This window comes from Phycodurus eques, chromosome 2, assembly GCF_024500275.1.
Source record: "Phycodurus eques isolate BA_2022a chromosome 2, UOR_Pequ_1.1, whole genome shotgun sequence".
NCBI classification, from domain to species: domain Eukaryota; kingdom Metazoa; phylum Chordata; class Actinopteri; order Syngnathiformes; family Syngnathidae; genus Phycodurus; species Phycodurus eques.
In genome coordinates this window covers 33,700,370-33,725,983 of record NC_084526.1, presented here as the reverse complement: position 1 = coordinate 33,725,983, position 25,614 = coordinate 33,700,370, and the positions used below count along the sequence as shown (strand labels likewise).

The 25,614-nt window shown below is 42.8% G+C and overlaps 1 protein-coding gene across 1 annotated transcript in view; it reads right to left on the bottom strand.

Moving 5' to 3' along the window:
• The window catches only part of coro2ba (coronin, actin binding protein, 2Ba), a 70,448-nt gene that overhangs the window by 8,501 nt on the left and 36,333 nt on the right, over window positions 1-25,614 (bottom strand). Inside the window, exons 3-5 of the mRNA XM_061670404.1 lie at window positions 7,698-7,898; window positions 2,796-2,912; window positions 1,497-1,646 (exon numbers count right to left, since the gene is read on the bottom strand). Coding sequence (XP_061526388.1) covers window positions 1,497-1,646; window positions 2,796-2,912; window positions 7,698-7,898 — 468 coding nt within the window. The remainder of the gene's footprint in view (window positions 1-1,496; window positions 1,647-2,795; window positions 2,913-7,697; window positions 7,899-25,614) is intronic.

Here is a 25,614-nt window from a genome sequence, read left to right as displayed (position 1 = left end):
AAGATCACAATCTTAGCAAATCAAGCACAACATGGCCATTAAGAGTGAACGGGCAATTTAGAGCCCACGATTGCGATCTTCGTAAATCAGGACCCAAGTGGCGTGTCCTCAATTACTCTCAAGGAAATTACTAATCTAATTGTAAAGGTATTTTCATCTGCTAAATCCCATCAATCCATTTTCGATAGTGCTTGTCCTCATTAAGACCAATTCATACTTTCCGCATTGTGTTCCCACATACAGCAAGCCGTGGATGCACACGTGGTTCCATTCATATTACATTTCGGGGTTCACGTCGCTACACGTTCCACGCATGCACATTGGTCCACACAAACCCGCTCGAGCGTTTATTCGATATTCTTGATATCCATCTTAAGGTCCATGTACTAGTACACTCTTTTTTTTCTCACTAGCAAAGCAATTCAGTGTACTTGTAGAAGGGTGCACTCGCAAAAGAACAATGTCTTACTGGTAATGTTTCCAAAGGGTCTGAATACTTATGGCTGTGTGATATTTCAGTTTTTCTTTTTTTAATAAATTTGCAAAAATTTCAACCATTCAGTTTTTTTTCCTGTCAATATGAGATGCTGTGTGTACATTAACGAGGGAAAAAATGAACTTAAATGATTTTAGCAAATGGCTGCAATACAACAAAGAGTGAAAACTTTAAGGGGGTCTGAATACTTTCCGTACCCACTGTACATGTTATGTGGTCAAACTGCGTACTAGTTGACATACTGTATGCGCACTACTAGTACTACTAGTGAAGTGCTAGATGTTAACTCCTTGATTTGTTTTCATTTACTGTTTGTACTAGTTGCTCACAGCTGTCAAGTAGTGCAGATGTTTGCTTCTCTAATAATATGATGTAATGTAATGTGTTGTAGTTCATTCATTCATTCATCTTCCGTTCCACTTATCCTCAGACGGGTCGCAGGCGTGCTGGAGCCTATCCCAGCAATCTTCAGGCGAGAGGCGGGGTTCACCCTGAAGTGGTCGCCAGCCAATCGCAGGGCATGTATTGTAGTTGTCCTACTCGTAATCCAAAATTGTCCTGCTAATGAGGACAAAGAGCGTTCTAGTCTATGGACCTTAAGCCGGATATCAAGGATCTCAAATCAATGCTTAAACGGCTTTTCATCAGACCAGCCTTTACGACTAATGACAGTGTTTAGTGACTCTGTGTCAGTTGCTTATAACAATGTGCATACGGGAAACTAAAATGAACAGGCACGTGCAGGGGCATCGAACGGTGGTGGGGGTGGGGGAAAGGGGCCGACTGCCCCAGGGCCCTGAGAATTTTGTTTTGTTTATGTGTGTGGGGGTGGGTGGGCTGTCTGTCTGAGAAACAAACCAGGAAAACAATTGTGTTTGTTTTATTTCCCATATGGATGGTGAAAAGGAAATGCTTCGATTATTGTGTAGTCGCTACATGCGAGGCTCAGATGTATTGCATATTACGAGCCTGTCATGCCAACGAAGTACTTATGCCATACCTTATAATCGTAGCCAGCGCTGAATAGGATGCCGCTGCTGGTGGGATGCCACTCGATCAAACCCACCCGTCTGCTGTGACCATACAGCTCCAGCACTGCCTCAGTCATGTTACGCCTCAGGCCGCCATCTGGAATTTCCCACACTCGCACCTGTCATATTCACATAGCCAACGACACCATGAGACAGGCAAACATAAACAGAAACCTAGAAGTGTATATGAATTATTATTTGTTAGCAGGCACACACACGGATATTTTTGGGGGCAGGTGCTCAAGCCAAAAAAGGGCACCCATCTCCAGATTTATTCATACAATTAAGAAAAAACAGTAGTATTTAACTTATTTATTTATGTTAACACAATCAAAACAATTAATATTACAACTATTAACGAAGGAGGTGAAAGGAGGCTCCAGTGGTCAATACCCCCCTGTTCAAATGACAGGTTTTTGGAAAGAAAAGGAGGGGGACTGGGGGCAAGGTGGGAGCATATGTACAATTGTCCCTATAGGACTCAAATAAATGCCCGTCAGATTTCAAACCACTTTGGGTCAAATTCATGATAGAGAGGAAACAAGGCTGTGACAAAAAGGGCACTTTTATTTATCCAGGGCAAAAGGGGAGGTACTTGAGCACCACCTAATGACTATGTGTGAACGTCCCTGTTTATTAGGGAAGGCGCCATATTGTTCAGTGGCCTTTATTATGATCAACAATCAGAGATCTCCTGATCTGTGTAGTCCTTTGCTTTCAGATTTGACTGGAATACAGCTATGGCTGGATGCTCTATGATGACCCAGAAGTGATTATTCATAACTGTGAAACTACAATACAGCACATGCTACATTATTAGGCCTTCACTGTGATGTGATTGTTGGAGTAATGCAAAAATGCATGTGTAGTCCATAGTGCATCATAGCTCAAAATGTAAGACTGAAATGAACCATAAAGGATCAATCAGTGCCTAAAGATGCCTGGCAGTAAGCAGGTAATGGATGCACTGTATGTCTTAGATTTCTAAAATTCCTTTCAGATAAAATAATTTTGAATTGAATTGAACCAGAAGAAGCTGTTGCTTATCCAAATAGGCATAACACAGTTTAATAACAAAACCTAAATCAGGCAAGGATGGGAATGAGGGGAGAGGAGGTCTTGTGTTCAACAGAGAATTTGCATTCCCTTAATGTCTGGGACTAATTTCCTCCCGAGACCAAAAGGAAGTCTTCAATTGAGCTCAGATTAAGCATGTTTAATAACAATCTGCTGAATGGGATGGAATAAAAATGGCGAGGGTCACTCACCGAGCTGTCCTCCGAGCACGAAGCTATGATGTTTTCAAAGAAGGGGTTCCACTTGATGTCCAGTACATTGCCTTGGTGCCCGCATACCTTTGGGTAGTGAGAGTCTAGACGACCTGACTGCAAAAGAGATATTTGCTTCTTTCATGTTTGGGATATTAAGCTTGTACAATAAAAAAATGTCTCAAAAGGTAATCTGATGATAAATGAATGAATGATCATGGTGGAAAAAAACATGCATATTCACACAGCTCTCATGGGTTTGAAAAGGTTTTTAAGATGATCCTACTGCTGAGGAAAATTCAGGGTATACAATGCTCAAGATAAATGAGTGCATCCAGGTAATGAACACTAACAATTTTGCATCCATTTTCTAGACCTCTTATCCTCACTAGGGTTGTGGGTGAGCAGGAGCCTATCTCAACTGACCTTAGGCAAGAGGTGGGGTACACCCTGGACTGGCTGAATTTTTATAGCAGTGCGAGACTTTCATTTGTGTGGACTAATTTTGATTGATTTGAATTTTTGCATCATTAAATGACTTTGTGAGACAAATCTCATTTGCAATCCATAACCCCATTTGTGGGAGTATTTTGTCCGTCCATCAGTCCGTCCGTCCGTCCATCCATCCATCCATCCATCCACAGAGCTGACAACCGATAAAAATTCACTTGAATTTTTGAATTCATACTGTATTTTCATCCATCCATTTTCTAAGCCGCTTCTCCTCACTAGGGTCGCGGGCGTGCTGGAGCCTATACCAGCTGTCATCGGGCAGGAGGCAGGGTACACCCTGAACTGGTTGCCAGCCAATCGCAGGGCACATACAAACAGACAACCATTCGCACTCACATGCACACCTACGGGCAATTTAGAGTCTCCAATTTATGCATGTTTTTGGGATGTGGGAGGAAACCGGAGTGCCCGGAGAAAACCCACGCAGGCACGGCGAGAACATGCAAAGTCCACACAGTCGGGGCCGGGGATTGAACCCGGGTCCTCAGAACAGTGAGGCTGACGCTCTAACCAGTCGTCCACCGTGCCGCCTGTATTTTCATATTTTAAAAAATAACAAGTTAAGAACATTACCTTGTGACAGTCATAAATATAATCGATAATAAATTATTAATTAATTGACAGATAATTGATAGGTGTGAATGTGAGTGCGAATGGTTGTTTGTATGTGCCCTGCGATTGGCTGGCAACCAGTTCAGGGTGTACCCCGCCTCCTGCCCAATGATAGCTGGGATAGGCTCCAGCACACCCGGGACCCTAGTGAGGGGAAGCGGCTCAGAAAATGGATGGTTGGAAATTAAGGGTCAAGCCAAGAGAAATGTGAATACCCATCACCCATTATTTTATAGTCACAGAAAATATAAATTCTGAGAGTTTTCGAATAAATATTTTGGTGGTATACAATTTATGTAAAGCACTGTAAGCATAAGTAGTGAAAACAAACTAGAATACCAGAGTTGTTATTGCGATAAGCCCTTGTGTCCACTGCGGGGCACTGGTTCATAATAACGAGACTGTAGAAGTGATTTGAGTGATGTCATAAATGTTTGATGTCACTTTAGTCCACTGACCTCTTTTTTTTTAATGCCCAAGAGATTTGTGTTACGTAGCATCTGCTGAAATCCGGGTTGTGAGAGTTCCGTTTGTTAATGTGTGTCAATACAGTTCTGAGGTTCAATCCCTGCCTGTGTGGAGTTTGCATCCCAAAAACATGCATGGTAGGTTAATTAACAACTCTAAATTGCCCGTAGGTGCGAATGTGAGTGCAAATGGTTGTTTGTTTATATGTGCCCTGCGATTGGCTGGCAACCAGTTCAGGGTGTACCCCGCCCCCTGCCCGATGACAGTTGGGATAGGCTCCAGCGCACCCGCGACCCTATTGAGGAGAAGCGGTTCAGAAAATGGATGGATGGATGGATATGCACTGTCCTCTCCGAACACCACACATTTTCTTGGGTATTTCATCGAGTATTCTTCCTTATGTCATTTAAATGCATGAGAATCAAATAGTACCACCCTAACACGTTATATACAGTAAATTGACATGACATGAAAGCATATAGGAAAGTTTACAAGAGTGAAAAAAAAAGATTATTATAATTATTATAATTTCTAGTGCAACATATTTCAATAACATCTCAACAGAAAAGTATTTAGTAGAGAGGACAGTATCCATCAGTATAAGGAGAGGCTATGGGACTAAAGCAGAATCCACAATAATCGTTAATCATGTATTATATATTACGGTGTACGACTGGTTAGCACATCTGCCTCACAGTTCTGAGGACCTGGGTTGAAATCCCGGCCCTGCCTGTGTGGAGTTTGCATGTTCTCCTGTGTGGGTTTTCTCAGGGCGCTCCAGTTTCCTCCCACATCCCAACAACATGGATGGTAGGTTGATTGAAGACTCTAAATTTCCTGTTGGTGTGAATGTGTGCGCGAATGGTTGTTTGTTTCTATGTGCCCAGCGATTGGCTGGCGAGCAGTTCGGGGTGTACCCCGCCTCTCGCTCGAAGATAGCTGGGATAGGCTCCAGCACACCCACGAGCCTTGTGAGGATAAAGCGGTACAGACAATGGATGGATATATATTACATGTAAAAGAATTCAACGTTCCTCAATCATCGTTGTCATCAGAAGGCACTACCTGTACAGTATGTACAAATAAAAGTCTTTACTGCACTCTGACAAAATAGCCGTAACGCCAATTAAATGTGTAATGAGCAAATCTCTTTCATTAAATCATTTTGGATAACAATAAAATGACCTGGTCCTCCTTCAATTTATCTGTATTTCCTAATAGCTTTACAAATAAGGGAGAAGACTTTCATTTAACATTTTACAAATACTATGTCTTTCACAATTAGTACAGCAATCAGGAGAAGCTGTAATGTATTTTCTTGTATTGTTTGCTCTTCAACAACTTTGCAACAGTTTTCATATTTTTACATTGCAATTAAAAAGTCTCCAAATCTTTTCAGAGCAGGTTATAAATATTCTGTGCCATATTCTCCCTCATGGCTAGCCACCTCTCATTAGAATATGCTGAGCCATGATTCTGGAGGTTAATTGCTATTCTGCTGCTGTGGTTTATCAGATGGACAAACGCATGCTGCTGCAGCTCAGTGTGGCTAGGCTGCTTGTTTTTAAAACGAGACAATAGCTTAAAGAATGGGTATTAAATACTGTCGCCTGTTCACAGTAGTCCCCGTCCGATAGAGAAGCGGTGGTAGCAGCTACAATCAGAGATGTCTGAGGTGTTAGTGAGCCCATGTGGTACATTCTGCGTGCTTCTGCATGCTAGGTGGTCCCTGCAATAGCCCTTCCTCCAGCTATTGGCTTTGTCTGACGGGCAGCTGTGCGACTGTCACAGTCGCTGTCATCGTAATGTCAGCCACGATGAAGGGCGTAACCTTGGTCTCCATTTCAGGGGAGGCAAGAGTGGTGTTGCACTGAAAGCTACCGTCTGTAGCAACACATTTTTGAGACTTAAATCACTTACAGTACCTACATATGTGTCACTCAATTTTACCACTCTGCTTCTATGAAGTACTATTATTATTATTATTTTACTTAGACTGCCTTAAGGTCACTTCCTCTCTGTCATCTTTCTCTGTATCAAGCAACATCTCAAGGAGAGATAACGAATGAGACTACCTAATGCATGTGATGCACCTTTGTGTACGCCAATGGCATCAACTTACTCGGCCTTGACAACTTTAGTTTCAGCTGCATTTGTGCTCCAGAACCCTTTTTGTATGCGTGAAGTAGTCACATCCGATCACGTCCTTGGTCAAGGCGCCTTTCCATCAAATGTTGCTGAGTCATCTTCTTGAAGGCGAGACATCTTTCTATCTAAATATTGTCCATAATACTAATGCAGGCTACTAATGCAAAATACTAATGCAAGCTAAGCAAATAAATGATAACTACTAAGATATATCTAACAATAACCTAAAGTGAATGGAAAACACACACACAGACCTCAATAAGGCAGGCCAAATGATTCTTAATTTGATAACCCATCCATCCATCCATTTTCTACCGAGGTCGGGTCGCGGGGGCAGTAGCTTTAGCAGGGCCGTCCAGACTTCTCTCTCCCCAGCCACTTCATCCAGCTCTTCCCAGGGGATCCCAGCCAAGAGACATAGTCTCTCTAGCGTGTCCTGGGACGTCCCCGGGGTCTCCTTCCGGTGGGACGTGCCCGGAACACCTCATAAGGGAGGCGTCTGGGAGGCATCTGAATCAGATGCCCCAGCCACCTCATGTGGCTCCTCTCAATGTGGAGGAGCAGTGGTTCTACTCTGAGATCCAGACAGAGACATGACAGAGCAGCTCACCCTATCTATAAGGGAGAGCCCGGACACCCTGCGGAGGAAACTCATTTCGGCCGCTTGTATCCTGGATGTTGTTCTTTCGGTCACGACCCTCAGCTCGTGACCATAGGTGACGGTAGGAACGTAGATCGAAAGGTAAATCGAGAGCTTCGCCTTTCGGCTTAGCTCCTTCTTTACCACAACGGAGCGATCCAAAGTATGCATCACTGCAGACGCTGCACCGATCAGCCTGTCGATCTCCCGTTCCATTCTTCCCTCACTCATGAACAAGACCCCAAGATAAGTACAAGCTTTGACAATATATCCCTGTTACAATTTTGGCTTTCATCTGGATGATATTGTGTAAAGCCTGTGAGTTGCTCAAGCTATGATTGTAAAAACCTGCTGATGTTATTGTTTGTCTTAACACAAGAAAACTGTCAATCTATTTTTCATTTCAACATGGCAAAGCATGAGTTCGTGTAGTTTGGCAATGCCTGGAGACAGCACAGACACACACAATTCAGTTATGATGCGTTTCACATGTGGCATCCGACTTTAACGACGAGTGTTACCTGGGAAACAGGAATGATGATGAATGAGCCCCCACCAGCGCTCTCAGTGACCACAGCCAGGAACTTGGAGTTGACGGCACAGAAGTGGTTGTCATGGACGTTTTTGGTGATGGGGATACCATCGTAGCAGTGCTCCCGACTGCCAACCTTCCCATAGACATTTCGAAACTTGGAGCTTCTGAAGGTCGGGCGCCATGACATCTGACATCAAAAGAATGTAATTAAACATACAGTACAGTATACTGTATAATATATGGTAGAAGTTAAATGTTTTAAAACTAAGAAATATATTTACCATTGAGATTTGAATTGGGTGAGGAGTCAATTGAGATTGTTTGAGGTTGCCTGAATATTGGACACTGATTTTTTTCAGATACATATACAGAATCATCAACAACTTGAGGATGCCTGGTGGAATAACTTAGCATTTTTAGTTATATATGTATGTAGTATGTGTAATTCTATATATAATTTCTAACACAAGTCCAAAATAGGGTTAAATTTAGACATCCCAGGTATTTCAATGAATGCCTTACACAGTACTACCACTGCATCTCATTCTCACATGCTAGCCCTAACTCTCCAGCCTCTTTCACAGCTGCATTTATTCACATGTGCCTTTCAGACAGATCCCACTGAAGTGGGACATTACTGTGGAGTGAGTGACGGGTGTTTAAACTTCATACACTGATACCAGAATTGCGGAATCCCCTTACACACAGCCAAAGCATCCCCTCTGATCCCACCTTGGAAACATACGAATTTGTGGGTCAATTGCAGCATGTTCCCTTACATTGCTCACATTCAATAACTTTCGATTGCACTCTTAGAGAAAGCTTCACTCTTTCCAGAGAATCATTTTTGAGTGGACATAATGGGCTGAAGAAATAATTTTTCACATTTCCATCGTACAAGGGCACAGTTGCAGGGTGGGCAGTCCCATCTGTGTATGTCTGATAAAAGTCACACATGAAGTGATGAGAAATGCTCCATCAATGTGAGCAGGGAATTAAAATACTATTGGTAAGATTTGTGAGCCACACAAACTCAATATTGTTAAGATTCTTTAACTGTTCAGATGAGAGCAGCTTCAGTGGATGATTCACTATGAAGGGAAATGACACTGATGCATTCAGGCACAATCCTCACCTCTTAAGACCAAGGTGCTACTATTGTAGTTTCTTGTCTGTTTCAAACAATACAGAAATGGCATCCAATATCTTACTCATCACTTTGCACTTACCACATGGCGCTACTGCTGACAAAATTAGGGCTGATGTGCAATTAAGAAATATACAAAATAAAAAAATGGAATGAGGTTTAAACCACACCTTCCAAAATAATTTTAATGAAGGCTGTTCATAGCCAATTGTCCCGTTTTTCATGGTCAAACTCAGGGCATCAAGTCAGAAACCACATCCAGACAGCTGCATAATAGCAGTTTGATAATGCATTAAGTGTAGCAGAAAATCAGCACGGAAGTTGACTGAGGAAAGGGAAATTAGAGACTCATCTGCTTTTAGCGCTCTTGACAAGGACTCATTCATTGGTCACTGGTGTATGGTACAGAAAGGATGTGTGTGTCATCCCACAAGGGTTTGCATGGTCTACGCATGCACCCACAGAAATGGTAATACACAGAAACAGAGAATACGTAACTTTTAACTGTCTGTTCAACAAAGTTGTATGCTCGGTTGAATTCATATCAATCTTCTCTTCATATCAAGCATAATGAAGATCAGGTCACCTTACCATACTCCTTCCTCTAGAAGTGACACTGTAGGCACAAGGCTGCTGTGATATTATTCTACATCCACCTTTTCTTGTAAGTCAGCCAGCGGTCTGTAGCCCCGACATCAGCCCCCTCAACACTACCCCCGACCCCTCCCCCATACCTATTCATTCCTGCAAGATGAACACTTTATTCTTTTCAAGTACAAGGGACCATGGACAACATGTAAATATGTGCAATTCAAGCCTCTGGCATTTGTATTTTTGCTGCATCCAAATCCTTACTGCATTTGCACCTTTGCACACATTCACAACCGCAAAAAGTATTTTTTTAAAATCTTATTTTCTTATTCTATGTGTTTTTCATACGCTTTACACGAGCGGCATTTTTGGGGCCGGTCACAGTTAAAAAAAAACGATAACCGATCACCGATCTGATCACAAGATGGAGCATTGTGTCTATTTAAATGACTTGTTCATTTACTGTATATACTTGTGTACTGTATACTGAGTATCTTCAAAAATATTCTCTATTCAGGTCATGTATTCTAATCAGTCAGGTCAAACGAACATTACAACATGACAGTACTAATGGGTGCTAACTTACTGTAATGAAATTACTTTTTGTAATGAAATTACTTCACACACCCCGAAACTTTAGAGCATGATTCAACATAACGCCAGCCAGTTTAAGTACAACTGTTAGTGCTAGCACTACCTTGCTAGGCTACATAACGTTTTGTTGGCTGCTTGTGAGCCGTATCGTATTAAACGTACGTGAACATACCTCAAGCAATCCTTGAACGAATGTCTTCTCCAGAGCACCGGTGACCACCAACACCACACGTTTTTCTCCATTTTGTTCTTTTTTGACCAACGCAATACATGCGGGCGACATGGTGAATGATTGGTTAGCACATCTGCCTCACAGTTCTGAGGACTGGGTTTCAAATCCCGGCCTCGCCCGTGTATTGTTTGCATGTTCTCCCCGTGCCTGCGTGGGTTTTCTCCGGGCACTCTGGTTTCCACCCACATCCCAAGGTAGGTTGACCCAAGACTCTAAATTGCCCGTAGGTGTGAATGTGAGTGTGAATGTTTGTTTGTTTCTATGTGCCTTGCGATTGGCTGGCAACCAGTTCAGGGTGTATCCCGCCTCTCCCCCGAAGATAGCTGGGATAGGCTCCAGCATGCCCACGACCCTAGTGAAGACAAGCTGTACAGAAAATGGGTGGATGGATGGATAATACACGCGCAATCCATTGTCATTGTTGTGGCCGTGGTAATGAGTGTATCTGATCGTGTTTGATTTGACAAATATACTGTATACGACGGCGACGCAGAGTAAATGTCTTTTGTGGAGCCAATCGATCGCCGAATTACGAGATTAAAGCCGATCAGCATAAGATGCTAATTATCGGACGATATCAATCAAGCCGATCAGATCAGTGTAAAGTCTAGTCTTGAGGTTTATTGGGCTAATCGGAGACCTGGAGTCTTAAATTTCGTGCCATATCATGTACAAATGTGTGTTGGTATGACACATCCTAAATAGAGTTTATTTGGGACACCACGACTGTAAATGTATTCCTTACTATCATGTGAGCAACCTAAATCAAGGACAAAAGCGATTCAGGGTATCGTAAAATCTAAAAACAAAACTCTTGCATTGTAACTCATTTTATTGGACCGAACGAAGTTGGAGATATTTGTGTGATTGATCACAGACATAAAACTGCTGCCTGTTTTGGATTCTTTTCACTGATTTTGACATATTTCTTCCTTTGTGACAAAGAACAACTTCAATAGCCCCAGGTCAGATGAACCCCCCCCCTCAAAATAACAAACAAAAAAACAGTATCCAATGATTATTATCTAAAATGTGTTTGAAATGTGTCTTGCCACTTGCCTTGGCCTAAACAATGAGTAAGAGTGATTATACAGACCCTCCATCCATCCATTTTCCGTACCGCTTATCCTCACTAGGGTCGCGGCCGTGCTGGAGCCTATCCCAGCTAGGCGGAGTACACCCTGAACTGGTCGCCCGCCAATCGCAGGGCACATATAAACCACCATTCACACTCATATTCACATCTACGGGCAATTTAGAGTCTTCAATTAACGACCACGCGTGTTTTTGGGATGTGGGAGGAAATCGGAGTACCTGGAGAAAACCCACGCAGGCACGGGGAGAACATGCAAAGTCCACACAGACGAGGCTGGATTTGAACCCGGGTCCTCCAAACTGAGGGGCAGATGTGCTAACCAGTCGTTCACCATGCTGCCAGTATACAATGTACATGTGCTTTTACTGTAGCATGGATAGCTGTCAGGCAGACAACTCCACAGAGCAGAGTTGTTTTAATTTTGTTTTTCTATACCTTGCCAGGGGATACGGCTACTTCTCAAATGGCTAATCCTTCTCTTTCTGCCTGCCTTTCTTTTAAATATCTCATTCAAGCTGCTTCAGCGAGTCTGCTCCACGTGTGTGTGTGTGTGTTGACAATTGAAGCAGCAGGGAAAGGCTAACATTGGTTGAAAGGAATGACAGACACATGGACCAAAACAAACATGGGTAACAGCTCAAAAACAAGAATCACGACTAATCAAAATGGTATCTACCTTCCTCTATTTTCCCCAAAGAACCACAATTAGGGTTCTTCATGGATTTGCACATCCGGTATACTGTGTGCATGGATTTCTTCTTCATGCATTAATCAATGATTTAAAGGGGTGGGAAAAAGTAATATACCTCACAGTGTTAAAAAAAGAGAGAAAAAACATTCAAAACGTGAACACACTCCGTTGAAATCGTTAACATCTTTCAAAAGGGTGAAATGATTTCAATTTAAAAATAAATGAATAAATCAGGGCGGCACGGTGGACGACTGGTTAGAGCGTCAGCCTCACAGTTCTGAGGACCCGGGTTCAATCCCCGGCCCCGACTGTGTGGAGTTTGCACGTTCTCCCCGTGCCTGCGTGGGTTTTCTCCGGGCACCCTGGTTTCCTCCCACATCCCAAAAACATGCATAAATTGGAGACTCTAAATTGTGTGTATGTGCCCTGTGATTGGCTGGCAACCAGTTCAGGGTGTACCCCGCCTCCTGCCCGATGACAGCTGGGATAGGCTCCAGCGCTTCCGCGACCCTAGTGAGGATAAGCGGCTCAGAAAATGGATGGATGGATGAATAAATCAGCCCTGCCATGTGCTGAGGAAGTTTGGCCTTCTGACATCTCACATTCAAACATCTGACAGACAAAAGAAGTCTACAACATCACAATAACTCATGTCATTTAAATGTAGCAAGGCGCAGTCAAGCCACTGTGTCATGTTTTGGCTTCCCTTCTCTCCTTCACAATGACAGTAGACAGTCATTCATCATGACTTCCCCTCCCAGTGAGGAGCGAATCTCACAAAAACAGAGAAATACTGTCTCTCTTCTATCCAAATGTCTGCTCAGTGTGAAATGGGGTTCCTATTCATTCACACAGGAAGTGTTGCAGTTTAGCTGGAATTGCTTTCTGCCATTGGAACTGGCTGTGTGTGGTTATATAACATTGACAGTATTTGTAGTTTAGACTTGCAATTGGCCATTGTTCCCTGCCAGAATTTTTTTTTTTTTACTTGACCGGCCCTGCATAGTATCTTGATCACAAGTTCCTTTCAGGTCAATAGTCATTGTTGCATTGCTAAAATATCAATTCATGACGATGGACTGCTGTACTGTGTACTCTGGGATCTTGGATGGTTCAGGGGTCAAACCACTTAAAATGTCTAACTTTTAGTCAAATTCAAACCATCCATCCGTTATCTAAAATGTATCTTGTTCAGTGTCAATGGTGAGCTGATGCTTATCCCAGCTAAATTTGAGCACTAGGTGGGTACGCCCTGGATTGGTTTCCAGTTAATTGCAGGATTTTGTTGTCCAATCCAGAGTAACAAACTAAAACGAACTTTGAAACACATTTCTCAAACATGGACTGTTACTTAGCACACATATATAATTTTGTATAAGATAACTCAGAACATTTTTAATTACCAAAAATTAGGAAACATTGTTCTGAGTTTGTGCTGATTTCAATCAGTAGTAAAGAGTAGACTGATTTTACACATACTGTATGTTCCCTGGCCTGTACTTATAAATAAATTAAAAATACAGTATTTCCTAACTTTAACTCAACAGCTAAAGCGGAAGTGGTAGCACTTCCGCTTTTCAATTTCAAAAGTAGTCGTAGGTCTTTCAGAGTGCTCTCTTGGAAATAAATTTTCACTCTTGGCTCTGTTAGTGGAGTGCTCATCACTCTACCTGAAGATTGTGGGTTTGATCATCAGTCCCACCATGATCACGTCAATTAGTCCTTGAGAAAGATATCGAACTTTCTGTTGCCCCAAATGCTGTGATCAGTTGGTGAATCAGAGAGGTGTTAAAGTGCTTTGAGTACCTTGAAGGTACAAAAGTGCTTTACCAATGGAAGCATTTTTATTAATGATCTCATTAATGGGAACTGGATAACAGAGATCTATTACTGTGTTTATTTTGGTGGAAAAATTTTGTGGTGTATGCTGACTTTTTTTTTTTTCTCTGTACAAAAACAATAATACTTCCACCACTCAGAAGCAGAGATTATGGCTTTTAAGGTGGCGAGCTGCCCCCAGTTGTGACAGGAAATACTGACATCCTGCCCAGCACAAATGGCTGTCCCAGAAGTTAGTATTCATCACAACTGAGAGAAAAATAGGTCTTCATGTCCAGTCAAAGTAGTGCATTCTCAGGGCATTGAATCAATCGCAACTGGACTGTTTTGTTTGTCTTATAAGACGTTTCGCCTCTTGTTCTACAGCTGCAATTTTACATATGCGCACACACACACACACATACAGGCGCGCTTGAATGCACACACACTGTTAAAAGCAGCAGTAATTGCCTTCAATTATCCATTTGTGAGCCGGTTAAGCCAAATTTGAAATGATAGTGATTTTGTCAATGGTTGAAGGTTAATATGTGATTTGATCATCCAGGGACACACCACAGTGCTACATACCTTTATGCATGTGTTTATATCCATCCATACATCCTTATATTCGTTCATCTATGCTTACGTTTATATTTCAAATCATATACAGTCGCTTCAGTTTAATTTCTTCTGCCGTATCGGATGCATTACCCATGGTAGGAACGTGGTTGACTGTGGACAGTATATTAGATACCGTATCTATTAAAAGGTCACTCATGCGCAGCTTTCCAGTCTGTTGCATTGATCTGTTTATTGCCAGCCTGTCAAATGTCCTTCCACATTACCGTAACCTTGTGTTCCAGTAGCCTCTTTTCACAACAGGCTACCCTTTGGACAAATATTCAATTTGGTATTTTATTCCATAAGTGTCCCTTTAGTGATTTGTTCCCTGTTGGATGATGCCATCAAGTGACATGAATTATAGTGATCGTTTTTCAGACAATATGTCATGGTCTGTGTTTTAGTTTAGATTATATTTAGTTTTGTTTCATGTTTTCCTGTGTTCCCATGTTGTTCATGTCTTCTGTGCTCCTTATTTTCTCCACCTGCTCTCATCAGGGCGGCACGGTGAAGACTGGTTAGCACATCTGCCTCACGGTTCTGCGGACCGGGGTTCAAATCCCGGCCCCGCCTGTGTGAAGTTTGCATGTTCTCCCTGTGCCTCCGTGGGTTTCTCCGGGTACTCCGGTTTCCTCCCACATCCCAAAAACATGCATAGTAGGTTAATTGAATACGCGAATGGTTGTTTGTTTATCTGTGCCCTGCGATTGGCTGGCAACCAGTTCAGAGTGTACCCCGCCTCTCGCCCGAAGATGGCTGGGATAGGCTACAGCCCGCCCGCGACCCTAGTGAGGATCAGCGGTACGGCAAATGGATGGATGGATGTTCTCATCAGCCCTCTACCTTGTGTCAACCAATCAGCTCCCTCCAGCCACTCGTGTCTTGTTCAGGTGTTCCTCATTGTCTTGTCAATTTGCTTGTATTTAGTTCCCTCTTTTTTTCAGTCCTTGTTGGTTCATTGTTGAATGTCGATGTCGTATGTTGTTGTTTTTTGCTATAAGTCACATTTCTGTCATGTTGTCTTATGTTGTGAGTTTACCCCTTGTGTTTCTTTTAACCTTATTTTTTGAGACTTGTTAATTCAGTGTTTACATTTTTCTGTGGGCCTTGTTTGCCGCTTTTGTGTTTTTGAAAATAAATATTATTTTTTTAGATTCCTGCCTTACCTCCCTACTTCCCTGCACTTGGGTCCTCCACATTTTGCCTTGCCTCCAACACCACGAAAACCTGACCCTGACACAATATGCATGAATCAGCGGTTTACTCATTTTATACTGTTCTGGATATTGTTTAACACCACCAGAAGAAGGGATATTGTCGTGACAACAACTGTGGATGGCTTAAATTACATCCCCTTTTTCAGTTATTTCCTTATACTTCCTTTCCTTATACTATACTTAGACCCTATCAACTTTCAGCCAGGGACAAATCACAAGAAGTCTCTAATTCTGCTAGTTTGCCTTTAAAGCATGTCACTGATGGTGTAGTGGTACATTAGCCTGACTTTAGTGTGGGCAGCGTGGGTTCAGTTCCCACTCAGTGACGTGAATGTGAGTGCGAATGGTTTTCCGTGTCTATATGTGCCCTGCGAGTGACTGGCGACCAATCCAGGGTGTAGTCCGCTTTTTGCCCGAAGTCAGCTGGGATAGGCTCCAGCGCCCCCAACCAGGATAACCGGTGTTGAGAATGGATGCCTTTAAAGCCTTTCCTTGAGCCCTGATGATTGTTTCTGCAGGTGATGCATAAGTATTGCTGACACAGTGTGTGACTACTGGTCGTGATCTCATCAACTGTCAATTAACCTCAAACTAGCCTTGCCTTAACAGGCTCTGCTTTGACAAAACTCATTCAAACTGCTGACACATGATGCTAAAGCTGTGGTTTATAGCTGACACAGCTGTGCATCACAACTAACATCAATAAAATGAATGAATACAATCTCCAATTCCAATGAAGTTGGGATGTTGTGCAAAATGTAAATAAAAACACAACACAATGATTTGCAAATCCTTTCCAAACTACTGTATGCTCAATTGAATACGCTACAAAGACAAGATATTTAATGTTCAATCTGATACTCTATACAGTTTTTTTTTCTTTTTTCTTTTTTTTTCAAATATTCACTCATTTTGAATTGGATGCCTGCAACATGTTCCAAAAAAGCTGGGACAGGGGCATGTTTACCACTATTTTATATCACCTTTCCTTTAACAACACTCAATAAGTGTTTGGTAACTGAGGACACTAATTGCTGACATTTTGTAAGTGAAATTCCTTCCCATTCTTGCTTGATGTACAACTTAATTTGGCCAACAGTCCAGGGTCTCCGTTGTCATATAATTCGCTTCATAAAGCGCCACACATTTTTAATGGGAGAACGGTCTCATACTTGCATTCTTTTACTATGAAGCCACACTGTTGTAACATGTGCAGAATGTGGCTTGGCATTGTCTTGTTGAATAAGCAGGGACGTCTCTGAAAAAGACGTTGCTTGGATGGCAGCATATGTTGCTCCAAAACCTATGTGCATCTTTCAGCATTAATGGTGCATGAACAGATGTGCAATTTATCTACGCCATGGGCACTATCACACGCTCATAACCTCCCAGATGCTGCCTTTTGAACTTTGAGCTGATAACAATTCAGACGTCCATGATTTCCAAAATCTATTTGAATTGTGGACTCGTCAGATCACAGCACATGTTTCCAATTTGCGTCAGTCCATCTCAGATGAGCTCAGAACCAGAGAAGTCAGTGGCCTTTCAGGGGGTTGTTGATATATAGCTTTCACTTTGCATGGTAGAGTTTTAATTTGCATTTGTAGATGTAGCGACGCACTGTGTTAACTGACATTGGTTTTCTGAAGTGTTCCTGAGCCCTCGTGGCAATAACCTTTACACAACGATGCCAGTTTTGAATGCAGTGCCACCTGAGGGATCGAAGTTCACTGGCATTAAATCTTGTTTTTTGGCCTTGCTACTTCCATGCAGATATTTCTTATATTATATGGTGCTTAAAAAGCATTACCTATATTTACGCTGCTATCAGAGCCCATAGACATAAGTTTGACCTGAATGAACTTCAATGTGTGTACAGTATGTGTGTGTGTGTGTTTGTGTGTTTCTGTGTGCGCGCTAGCGTGTGTGCATGTGTGGGTGTTGTGATCATTCATCATTGATGTGCTCTTCTTGCCCCACTCAGCACTCGCTAGTATTCACTCAGCTCTCTGTTGCTGGCAGCTCAAACCATAGTGTATGTTAAGATGTGTTGTGTATTTCATTTCAAATATTGCTGCAGTAAAACAAGAAAATAAATCATTACCAACCACCAAACCATGAGTTGAGAAAAAACACGGAATATGAGGACACGCGATTTGATGTTGCACAAACATGTCCAAAATGACAACACAGCAGAGTATACAGTATTTCTATTGTCAGCTTCATGCATGAGAATGTGATGTGGGATAAAATTACGTAAGGAGATTCCACAAGACATTTATCAGGAAACTTCTGTTTCATGGAGAGAACCACCCTGATTGTCCATCAGTACCGCAGCGGAGTATAAACTTATCAATGCATCTGCACTGTTGCCATAAATGTACTGTAACATTTGGTTTATAAGCCGGACATGTTCCACATACAAATATGAGCGAAAAAAAAATCTTTAATAAATGTCGTTTCATCAATTCATGTGCAGAATTGATTTAAAAATTGCAATTAACACTCTGACATGAACCTTAAAGAAAAATTAATGAACAGAGTTAAAGAGAAGCAAAGAATAGACAAGCGCCTGAAGCTACTGGGATCAGGAAAATCCACAAATACTATAAGCGGCATCATTGTTTAACCCTCAGGGGTTAAAGTTGCGGGAAAAAATTTGCTTTAAAGTCAAAATGTTGTGGTTCTATATAGAAAACAGTACATTTCTTAAGATGTGTCTGATTTCTAAATTGCAGTTGAATTGAAAACATTTAACTCGGGACTGTCATGGTATGTTAAGGTAGGACGGTGGTGTCTCTAAAAGCCTTTCAACTTCACACCAATCTTCGACTTTGTTGGGGACCATTGGTTGGGTTTGAATTGAATCTGAGCTGATTTTTGTCTGTGTTTAATCAATGTGCCAGTCTCCAAAAACAGTCACACATTCCACTACCTGTGTATCCAGCTCTTATGGCCACATCAGCCTCAAAGGGAAATATTAGGCAGTGATAGAAATTACTGACTGCACACTTTACAACACTGCATACATGTATTGTTGCTACATTCCATTACAGATACACACCCAGCTCTTCTCACAAACATATGGTTGCATTATATGTACACGTGTACATACGCTGAGTCATGCAGATACAACATATCAACAGAGGGCACGCTATCTGTGTCCCAGAACGTTGGGAAATTCGGGGCGTTGTTGGAATTTGCCATTCGGTACACGCAGATCTTACACATTCAATATGCCGGATGCACTGACGGATTCCTGCCAATAGCCAGCACGCTCGTTTGTAAATTCATAGAAAATGGAGCGTGGTCTGCTTCTGAACACCGCACTCTCAGGGAGCGGTGGTAGCATCAGACTGAGTTTCCCAATATACCCAGACATCAAAGCGAAGCTAGGATTGGTCCGCAACTGCATGACGTCCCGACAGGAAGCAGTCTCTCTACTATAAAACACTATGACCAAAAACCTCTGGGGTCTTTTCCGCCGAGTGCTGATCGAGCTGTGTGTGGAAGACCTCAGTGCTGAATATTCATCAAACTTAGTGTTTTACTTTGTACAACACCAATTCCAATGAAGTTGGGATGTTGTGTTAAACATAAATAAAAACAGAATACAAAGATTCACAAATCATGTTCAACCTACATTTAATTGAATACACTATGAATACACACAGACAAGATATTTAATGTTCAAACTAATAAACTTTATTGTTTTTAGTAAATAATCATTACCTTAGAATTTTATGGCTGCAACACGTTCCAAAAAAGCTGGGACAGGTGGCAAAAAAGACTGAGAAAGTTGAGGAATGCTTATCAAACACCTGTTTGGAACGTTCCACAGGTGAACAGGCTAATTGGGAACAGGTGGGTGCCATGATTGGGTATAAAAGGAGCTTCCCTGAATTGCTCAGTCATTCACAAGCAAAGATGGGGCGAGGTTCACCTCTTTGTGAACAAGAGTGTGAGAAAATAGTTGAACAGTTTGAGGACAATGTTCCTCAACGTACAATTGCAAGGAATTTAGGGATTTCATCATCTACGGTCCATACGGTTTCATCAAAAGGTTCAGAGAATCTGGGGAAATCACTGCAGGTAAGCGGCAAGGCCGAAAACCAACATTGAATGCCCGTGACCTCCAATCCCTCAGGCGGCACTGCATCAAAAACCGACATCAATGTGAAAAGGATATCACCACATGTGCTCAGGAACACTTCAGAAAACCAATGTCAGTAAATAGATAGAGAAAAAGAGAGTTGGTCCCGCAACACAACACCCTATGCAGGCACAACCACCCCCTGCAAACCCGCTGTCTATGGAAGCCCCAGCAGACACATCATCACTCCCCACTGGACTTGAAGAGCCTACGCAATTGGATAAGACCTGCCTGGACCCTCTGGAGCGTCAGCGCCATCTTAGTCACAGGGTCTGTATATACTATGGACAGCCAGGCCATTTCATCGCCTCCTGCCCCCAGAAGCCAAAAGACCGGGCTCCCCATGGGCTGAGAGCGCCGTGGTGACTCTCTGGCCTCCATTCACCTCCCTCCAGCTCTGTGGAGCCTGAGCCCATCCTTCCCTCCTCCTGTTTTGTCGGGGCTGCTACCTGGGAGATCGAATGAGTGGTTAAGGTGCCCCAGAGAGATCAACCAGAACCCAAGACTGGACCTCCAGACCGTCTCTTTGTGCCTGGGTCTGTCCGCTCTCAGGTGATCCAGTGGGGTCACAGCTCCAAACTCACCTGTCATCCCGGAATCACCCGAACTCTCCAATTCTTCCAACAGAACTTCTGGTGGCCCAATCTGACGAAATATACCCAGGAGTTCATTTTAGCCTACTCTGTCTGTGCCCGGGGAAAAGCCTCATACCTGTCCACAGGTGGCTTACTGCGTCCCTCACCCATCCCGAGTCGCCGTGGTCCCACATTGCCTTGGACTTCGTTACAGGCCTACCCCACTCAGAAGGTAATACTGTCATTCTTTCTGTCATAGATAGTTTATCCCTTCCCAAGTTACCTTCTGCTTTCGAGACCGCTAAGCTTGCCCTTCATGTATACAAACTCCACGGAATCCCCATAGACATTGTCTCAGACAGGGGTCCTCAGTTCTCCTCCCAGGTCTGGAGGGAGTTCTGTCAGGCGGTGGGTGCAGCAGCCAGTCTGTCTTCGGGCTATTAACCACAGTCCAATGGCTAGACGGACCGGGCAAATCAAAATCTGGAGTCCGCTCTTTGCTGCGTTGCCGCACGCAATCCCGCCTCATCGAGCACCTTTCTGTCGTGGGTTGAATATGCCCACAACTCCCTCACCAGTGCCGTCACAGGTATATTTCCCTTCATGGCATGCTATGGGTTCCAACCCCCTCTGTTTAAAGACCAGGAGCATCCTGTGGTGGTTCCATTGGTGAGGGAGCACCTGTGACAGATCCATACTATTTGGAAGGATTTCAGGGCAGCTCTCACTTATTCGGCTGAAAGAAACAAGCGGTTGGCGGATCTTCATCGCTCTCCTACACCAGAATACAAGGTGGGTCAGATGGTGTGGCTCTCCTCCCGTGACCTCCCTCTCCAAACTGAATCACGATAAACTCACGCAACACTTCATTGGGTCTTTATTTATCACCAAAATCTTTAACTCCACATCACTACAGTTAAAACTTCCCTAGTCTCTTAAGATCCATCCCACGTTTCATGTATCTCTGTTCAACCCTATCTCCACCAGTGCTCTTCGCCATCCAGGCGTGCCCCTTCCGCACCCCCGAATCGACAACCATCCTGCCTTCACTGTATCATGCATCCTTGATGTGTGACCCCGGGGTCAGGCGTTTTAGTTCTTGGTGGAATGGGAGGGTTATGTCCCAGAGGAACGTGCCTGGATATCCCGTAAACTCATTTTGGATGACACTCTCATTAGGGATTTTTATGCTGCCCACCCTGGGAAGCCTGGTAGGATGCCAGGGGGCGTCCGTTCAGAGTGGGGGGTACTGTCATGATCTGTGCCCTGCAGTTCCTCTGCGAGACGTGGGTGGAACATTGTGCGTCTTTTTTCCCGCTCTCTCTCTCTCTCTCTCTCTCTCTCTCTCTCTCTCTCTCTCTCTCCAGCACTAATCACCTCATTGCCTGCGCACCTGGTTCCAATCAGCCCTCATCACAGCCTGCACTTAAGTCTGCTTGTTCCTGTGTTCCAGCGCCAGAGTATTCTCGCTCCTACACGGTACACCGGCCAACGCCTGGCTCATGATCGTAAGAATAGTTTCTCTGATACCCGTGCTCGAACTTACTCCCTGTTGTTCCTCCTCCTCCAGTGCCTTCCTGTGTCTCCCCACGACGCACGCTCCAACCGCATTGCCAAGTTCCTTCACCTGCTCACGCTCCAGTCTCCCGCACGATCCCTTCTCATACGGACCACCCTCACCCTTTGCGCTTCTCCCTAATAAACCACTTCCAACTGCTTTCTCAGTCTCAGTCTGCTTTTGGGTCCAGTCCAATACCGTTTGGTACATACCGTGACATAAAGAGTATAATTTCACTCTTTCTTTAACCTGCCCTCTACCAAATGCAAATATGAACATTTGACTAAAAAAAGAAATGTAACAAACCATTCCGCTGAGTGCTTTTCACAATTGGTTCCAGTCATTCAAACAGAAGTCTATCACTGACATAATGTAAATGCTTTCAGCATGTGGTTGAATGATATTGTTTGGACAGACACATAAGAATTGGAGACTTTCCCATCTCATATGGAAATGCACTGAGGCTTCTGATACAGATTTGAAATGTCCAGTTTTACAGACCCACAAACTGAGCAGATTGGACGTTTTCTGAAAGGCAATGAGCTCATGCAATCTGAATGTCTTCCAGTCCTGAAAGCTTTTCTGTGGCTTTCTCCCAACTATTTACTCCGTCTCCCTCTTTTGTGTAACGCTTTTATTCTACCCCTTTGCACAACTTGCTCTCTCAGTTTATCTCTCTTGCATGTGTCCATTATCTGCTCTATTCACCCTGGCATTAAAAAACACACAATATTAACTCTGGATTCAATATTCTTAATCTTTTACACTGGTGAGTTTTTCAAACTCCAAGAAAGGATGTTTAATTTTGCCAGGTTACTGATTTAGCTTTTAGATTACCAGTGTGTGAACGAGTGTGTGCGAGTAAACAGATTGTCAATTAATCAGCCAGCTGTCTCAATCAAACTACATTTAGATGCATGGTAGGTGAGGCACTTTAAGCAAAGAATGTTAAGAGTTTCCATAGAAATGTTCTTACAGACATGCATAGATCAAAAAATATAGATGCAACATATAAAAAGAACTTAAGAAATATTCACAACTTTACAGTAGTAACCACTAGAGGCTTAAGCATAAAGACATTTCTGAACTCTTTCAAACCACATCTGAGTGAATGATAACAGCATACAATAGGCTTCCATCGTAACTGGAGTGTTTGCTGATATTTAATTGCAAACACACTCAACACAGCTGGAAGCCCACTTTGAATTATACAGCACTCATGTCCCTGGTATGGATATAAAGCTATGGCTGTAAACAAATGTGTTTATGCTTGTGGTGGAGGACTTTGTGGTCCTACAGAAAAATGACTTTTTTTTTGTTCCAATGTAAGCACTCGGTGGGTGCCCACTCTTCAATCACCGTTCAGGGGGACTGCTTCTAATTTGGGGATTAAAGTTAGAATAGCTTTCAGGTTCAGGTTTCAGACAGTTGGTTAGGGTTTTAATATGGTCTAAATACATAGGTTCTCAAAAAGTAAATCACTGTAATCCTTAATTGCTCTCAGCAAGCACGAGTGTGTACATATTGTTCAGATTAGTGTTTGTTGATGAGTAATTTAGCAGGTATATGCAAAAACACACAATCAATTTCTTCATAACTTGGGAAAGGGTGGAAGGTGTAGATACAGGAATGTTTTTGTTTTTTTGTCACTACAACCCTATCCACACTTAGTAGAGGCCTTCATCATTCATTCATATAATGTTTTAGGTGATACTCCACGTTAGTGACGTTGACAGAGGCGATCCTGGACCGAATGGTACCCTGTGCGCCGCCAGTCGATTACGCACCCAGGGCTGGTTGAGGTGGGTGGGAGTGCCGCCCCCCACAGGATGCCGCCCTGGACGGTTGCCCATATCGGCCATATCAGAAGCCGTCCCTGGACGTTGACATTACTTTCACACACATACTCTTTAGTTTTAAGTTGTTTTTTCCCCTGATGTTTAAAGAAGTAAAAACGAAACACTTATTGTCTCTCCCCTTACTACTGTCTCTCATTTCCCTCTTATTTCATCATTCTTGCGTCCATTTCCCACTACCCACCACCCCAGTCATAACACACTGCTATCTTTGTTTTCTTTCGTGCCCATAGCTGACCATTAATCTTCGGAATAGCTGCTAAATGAACAGAAATTGGTTTGAACATGAGTCACAATTGAGTCCCTTTGTGCCTTAAATACTGAAATTCTTTTACAGGAGATTATCAGACAGACTACAGTCAGACAGTCTTGAGGAAACACTTTTGCATTCAGAGAAGTCTTGTTGTGGTCATTATGCCTCTCCACTTAAAGCAAAACTGAAAATTACAAGAGGATAACAGCGCAACATTCAGCACACAAAACAGCCTATGTTAATGGAGTAAACTATAATGGGTTTTTACTGAAATAATTTGAGAACACCATATGGGGTTCTTTCTTCCCACTTCTATCTTACATAAGATAGCAGATGCAATCTGCAGGGTTTTATTTAGAAGCCTTGAGGATGTCCACACACACTTGCACAGATTTAGGTCATAAAACACCATCATGGTTCTTTCGCTAGGATCACAGGATCTCCAACAGACCTCACCAGTAGAAACGGTAGTCATTTGCCCACCTACAGATTATTTGTCTGCCAACTCACTCACACACAATACACACGCACACACACACCTACACACACGAGCAGTCTCGTAGTAGTACAGCAATATTCTTGTGCTGATCCCTGAGGTGTAAACTGTGAAGCTCATGGTGTGTGCTGCATATGCTGTATGCAGCAGGACGCATAGCACTCGACGCATTCTCTTAATTCTGCTTCAATAGAAACAAAATCAGAAATTGAACAGTCAGGGGAAATCAAAGTAAATCAATTGGATCATAGTTGATAAACAAATGTACGTGTTTCATTTCAATATTGCTTAGTAGTGTACTATCGATTAATTTTTCTATCCCATTACAGAGTTCAGTTACTAGTACGAATGTTATCTTCATGTGTAGACATGCAGTAGTATTAGTTTTGCTGAAATCAATACAAAATTGATACAAATAGTAATGGTGATAAAAGCGGCCATTATTTTCGATTTTCATTTTCAAGGCTGCACATAATTTTAAGTATACAGTGGACTCCCACTATTCATGGGGGATAGGGACCAGGCCCGACTGTGAATAGCAAAAATCCGTGAATAATTAATGCCCAGTATAATTGCATTGAAAAAAAAAAATTTAATCCCAAAATTCTTGAATAAGTGGGGCTATACCGCCAATAAGCATTTTCCACAAAAAAACAGGGGTTGTTCCCCCCAAAGTAAAAATTAAACAACATTTTTTTTTTTTTCAATTTGAATAGGTGAATCTACGGGTGCCGGACCACAAGTATGCGGGGGTCCACTGTATCATTTTGGTATATTAAGTCTTTAACCTAATTTTACATACCCTATACTCTAATAGGCAGCACGGTGGACGACTTGTTAGAGCGTCTGCCCCACAGTTCTGAGGACCAGTGCTCAATCCCCAGCCCCGCCTATGTGGAGTTTGCAGGTTCTCCCCGTGCCTGCGTGGGTTTTCTCCGGGCATTCCGGTTTCCTCCTACATCCCCAAAACATGCATGGTAGGTTAATTAACAACTCTAAATTGCC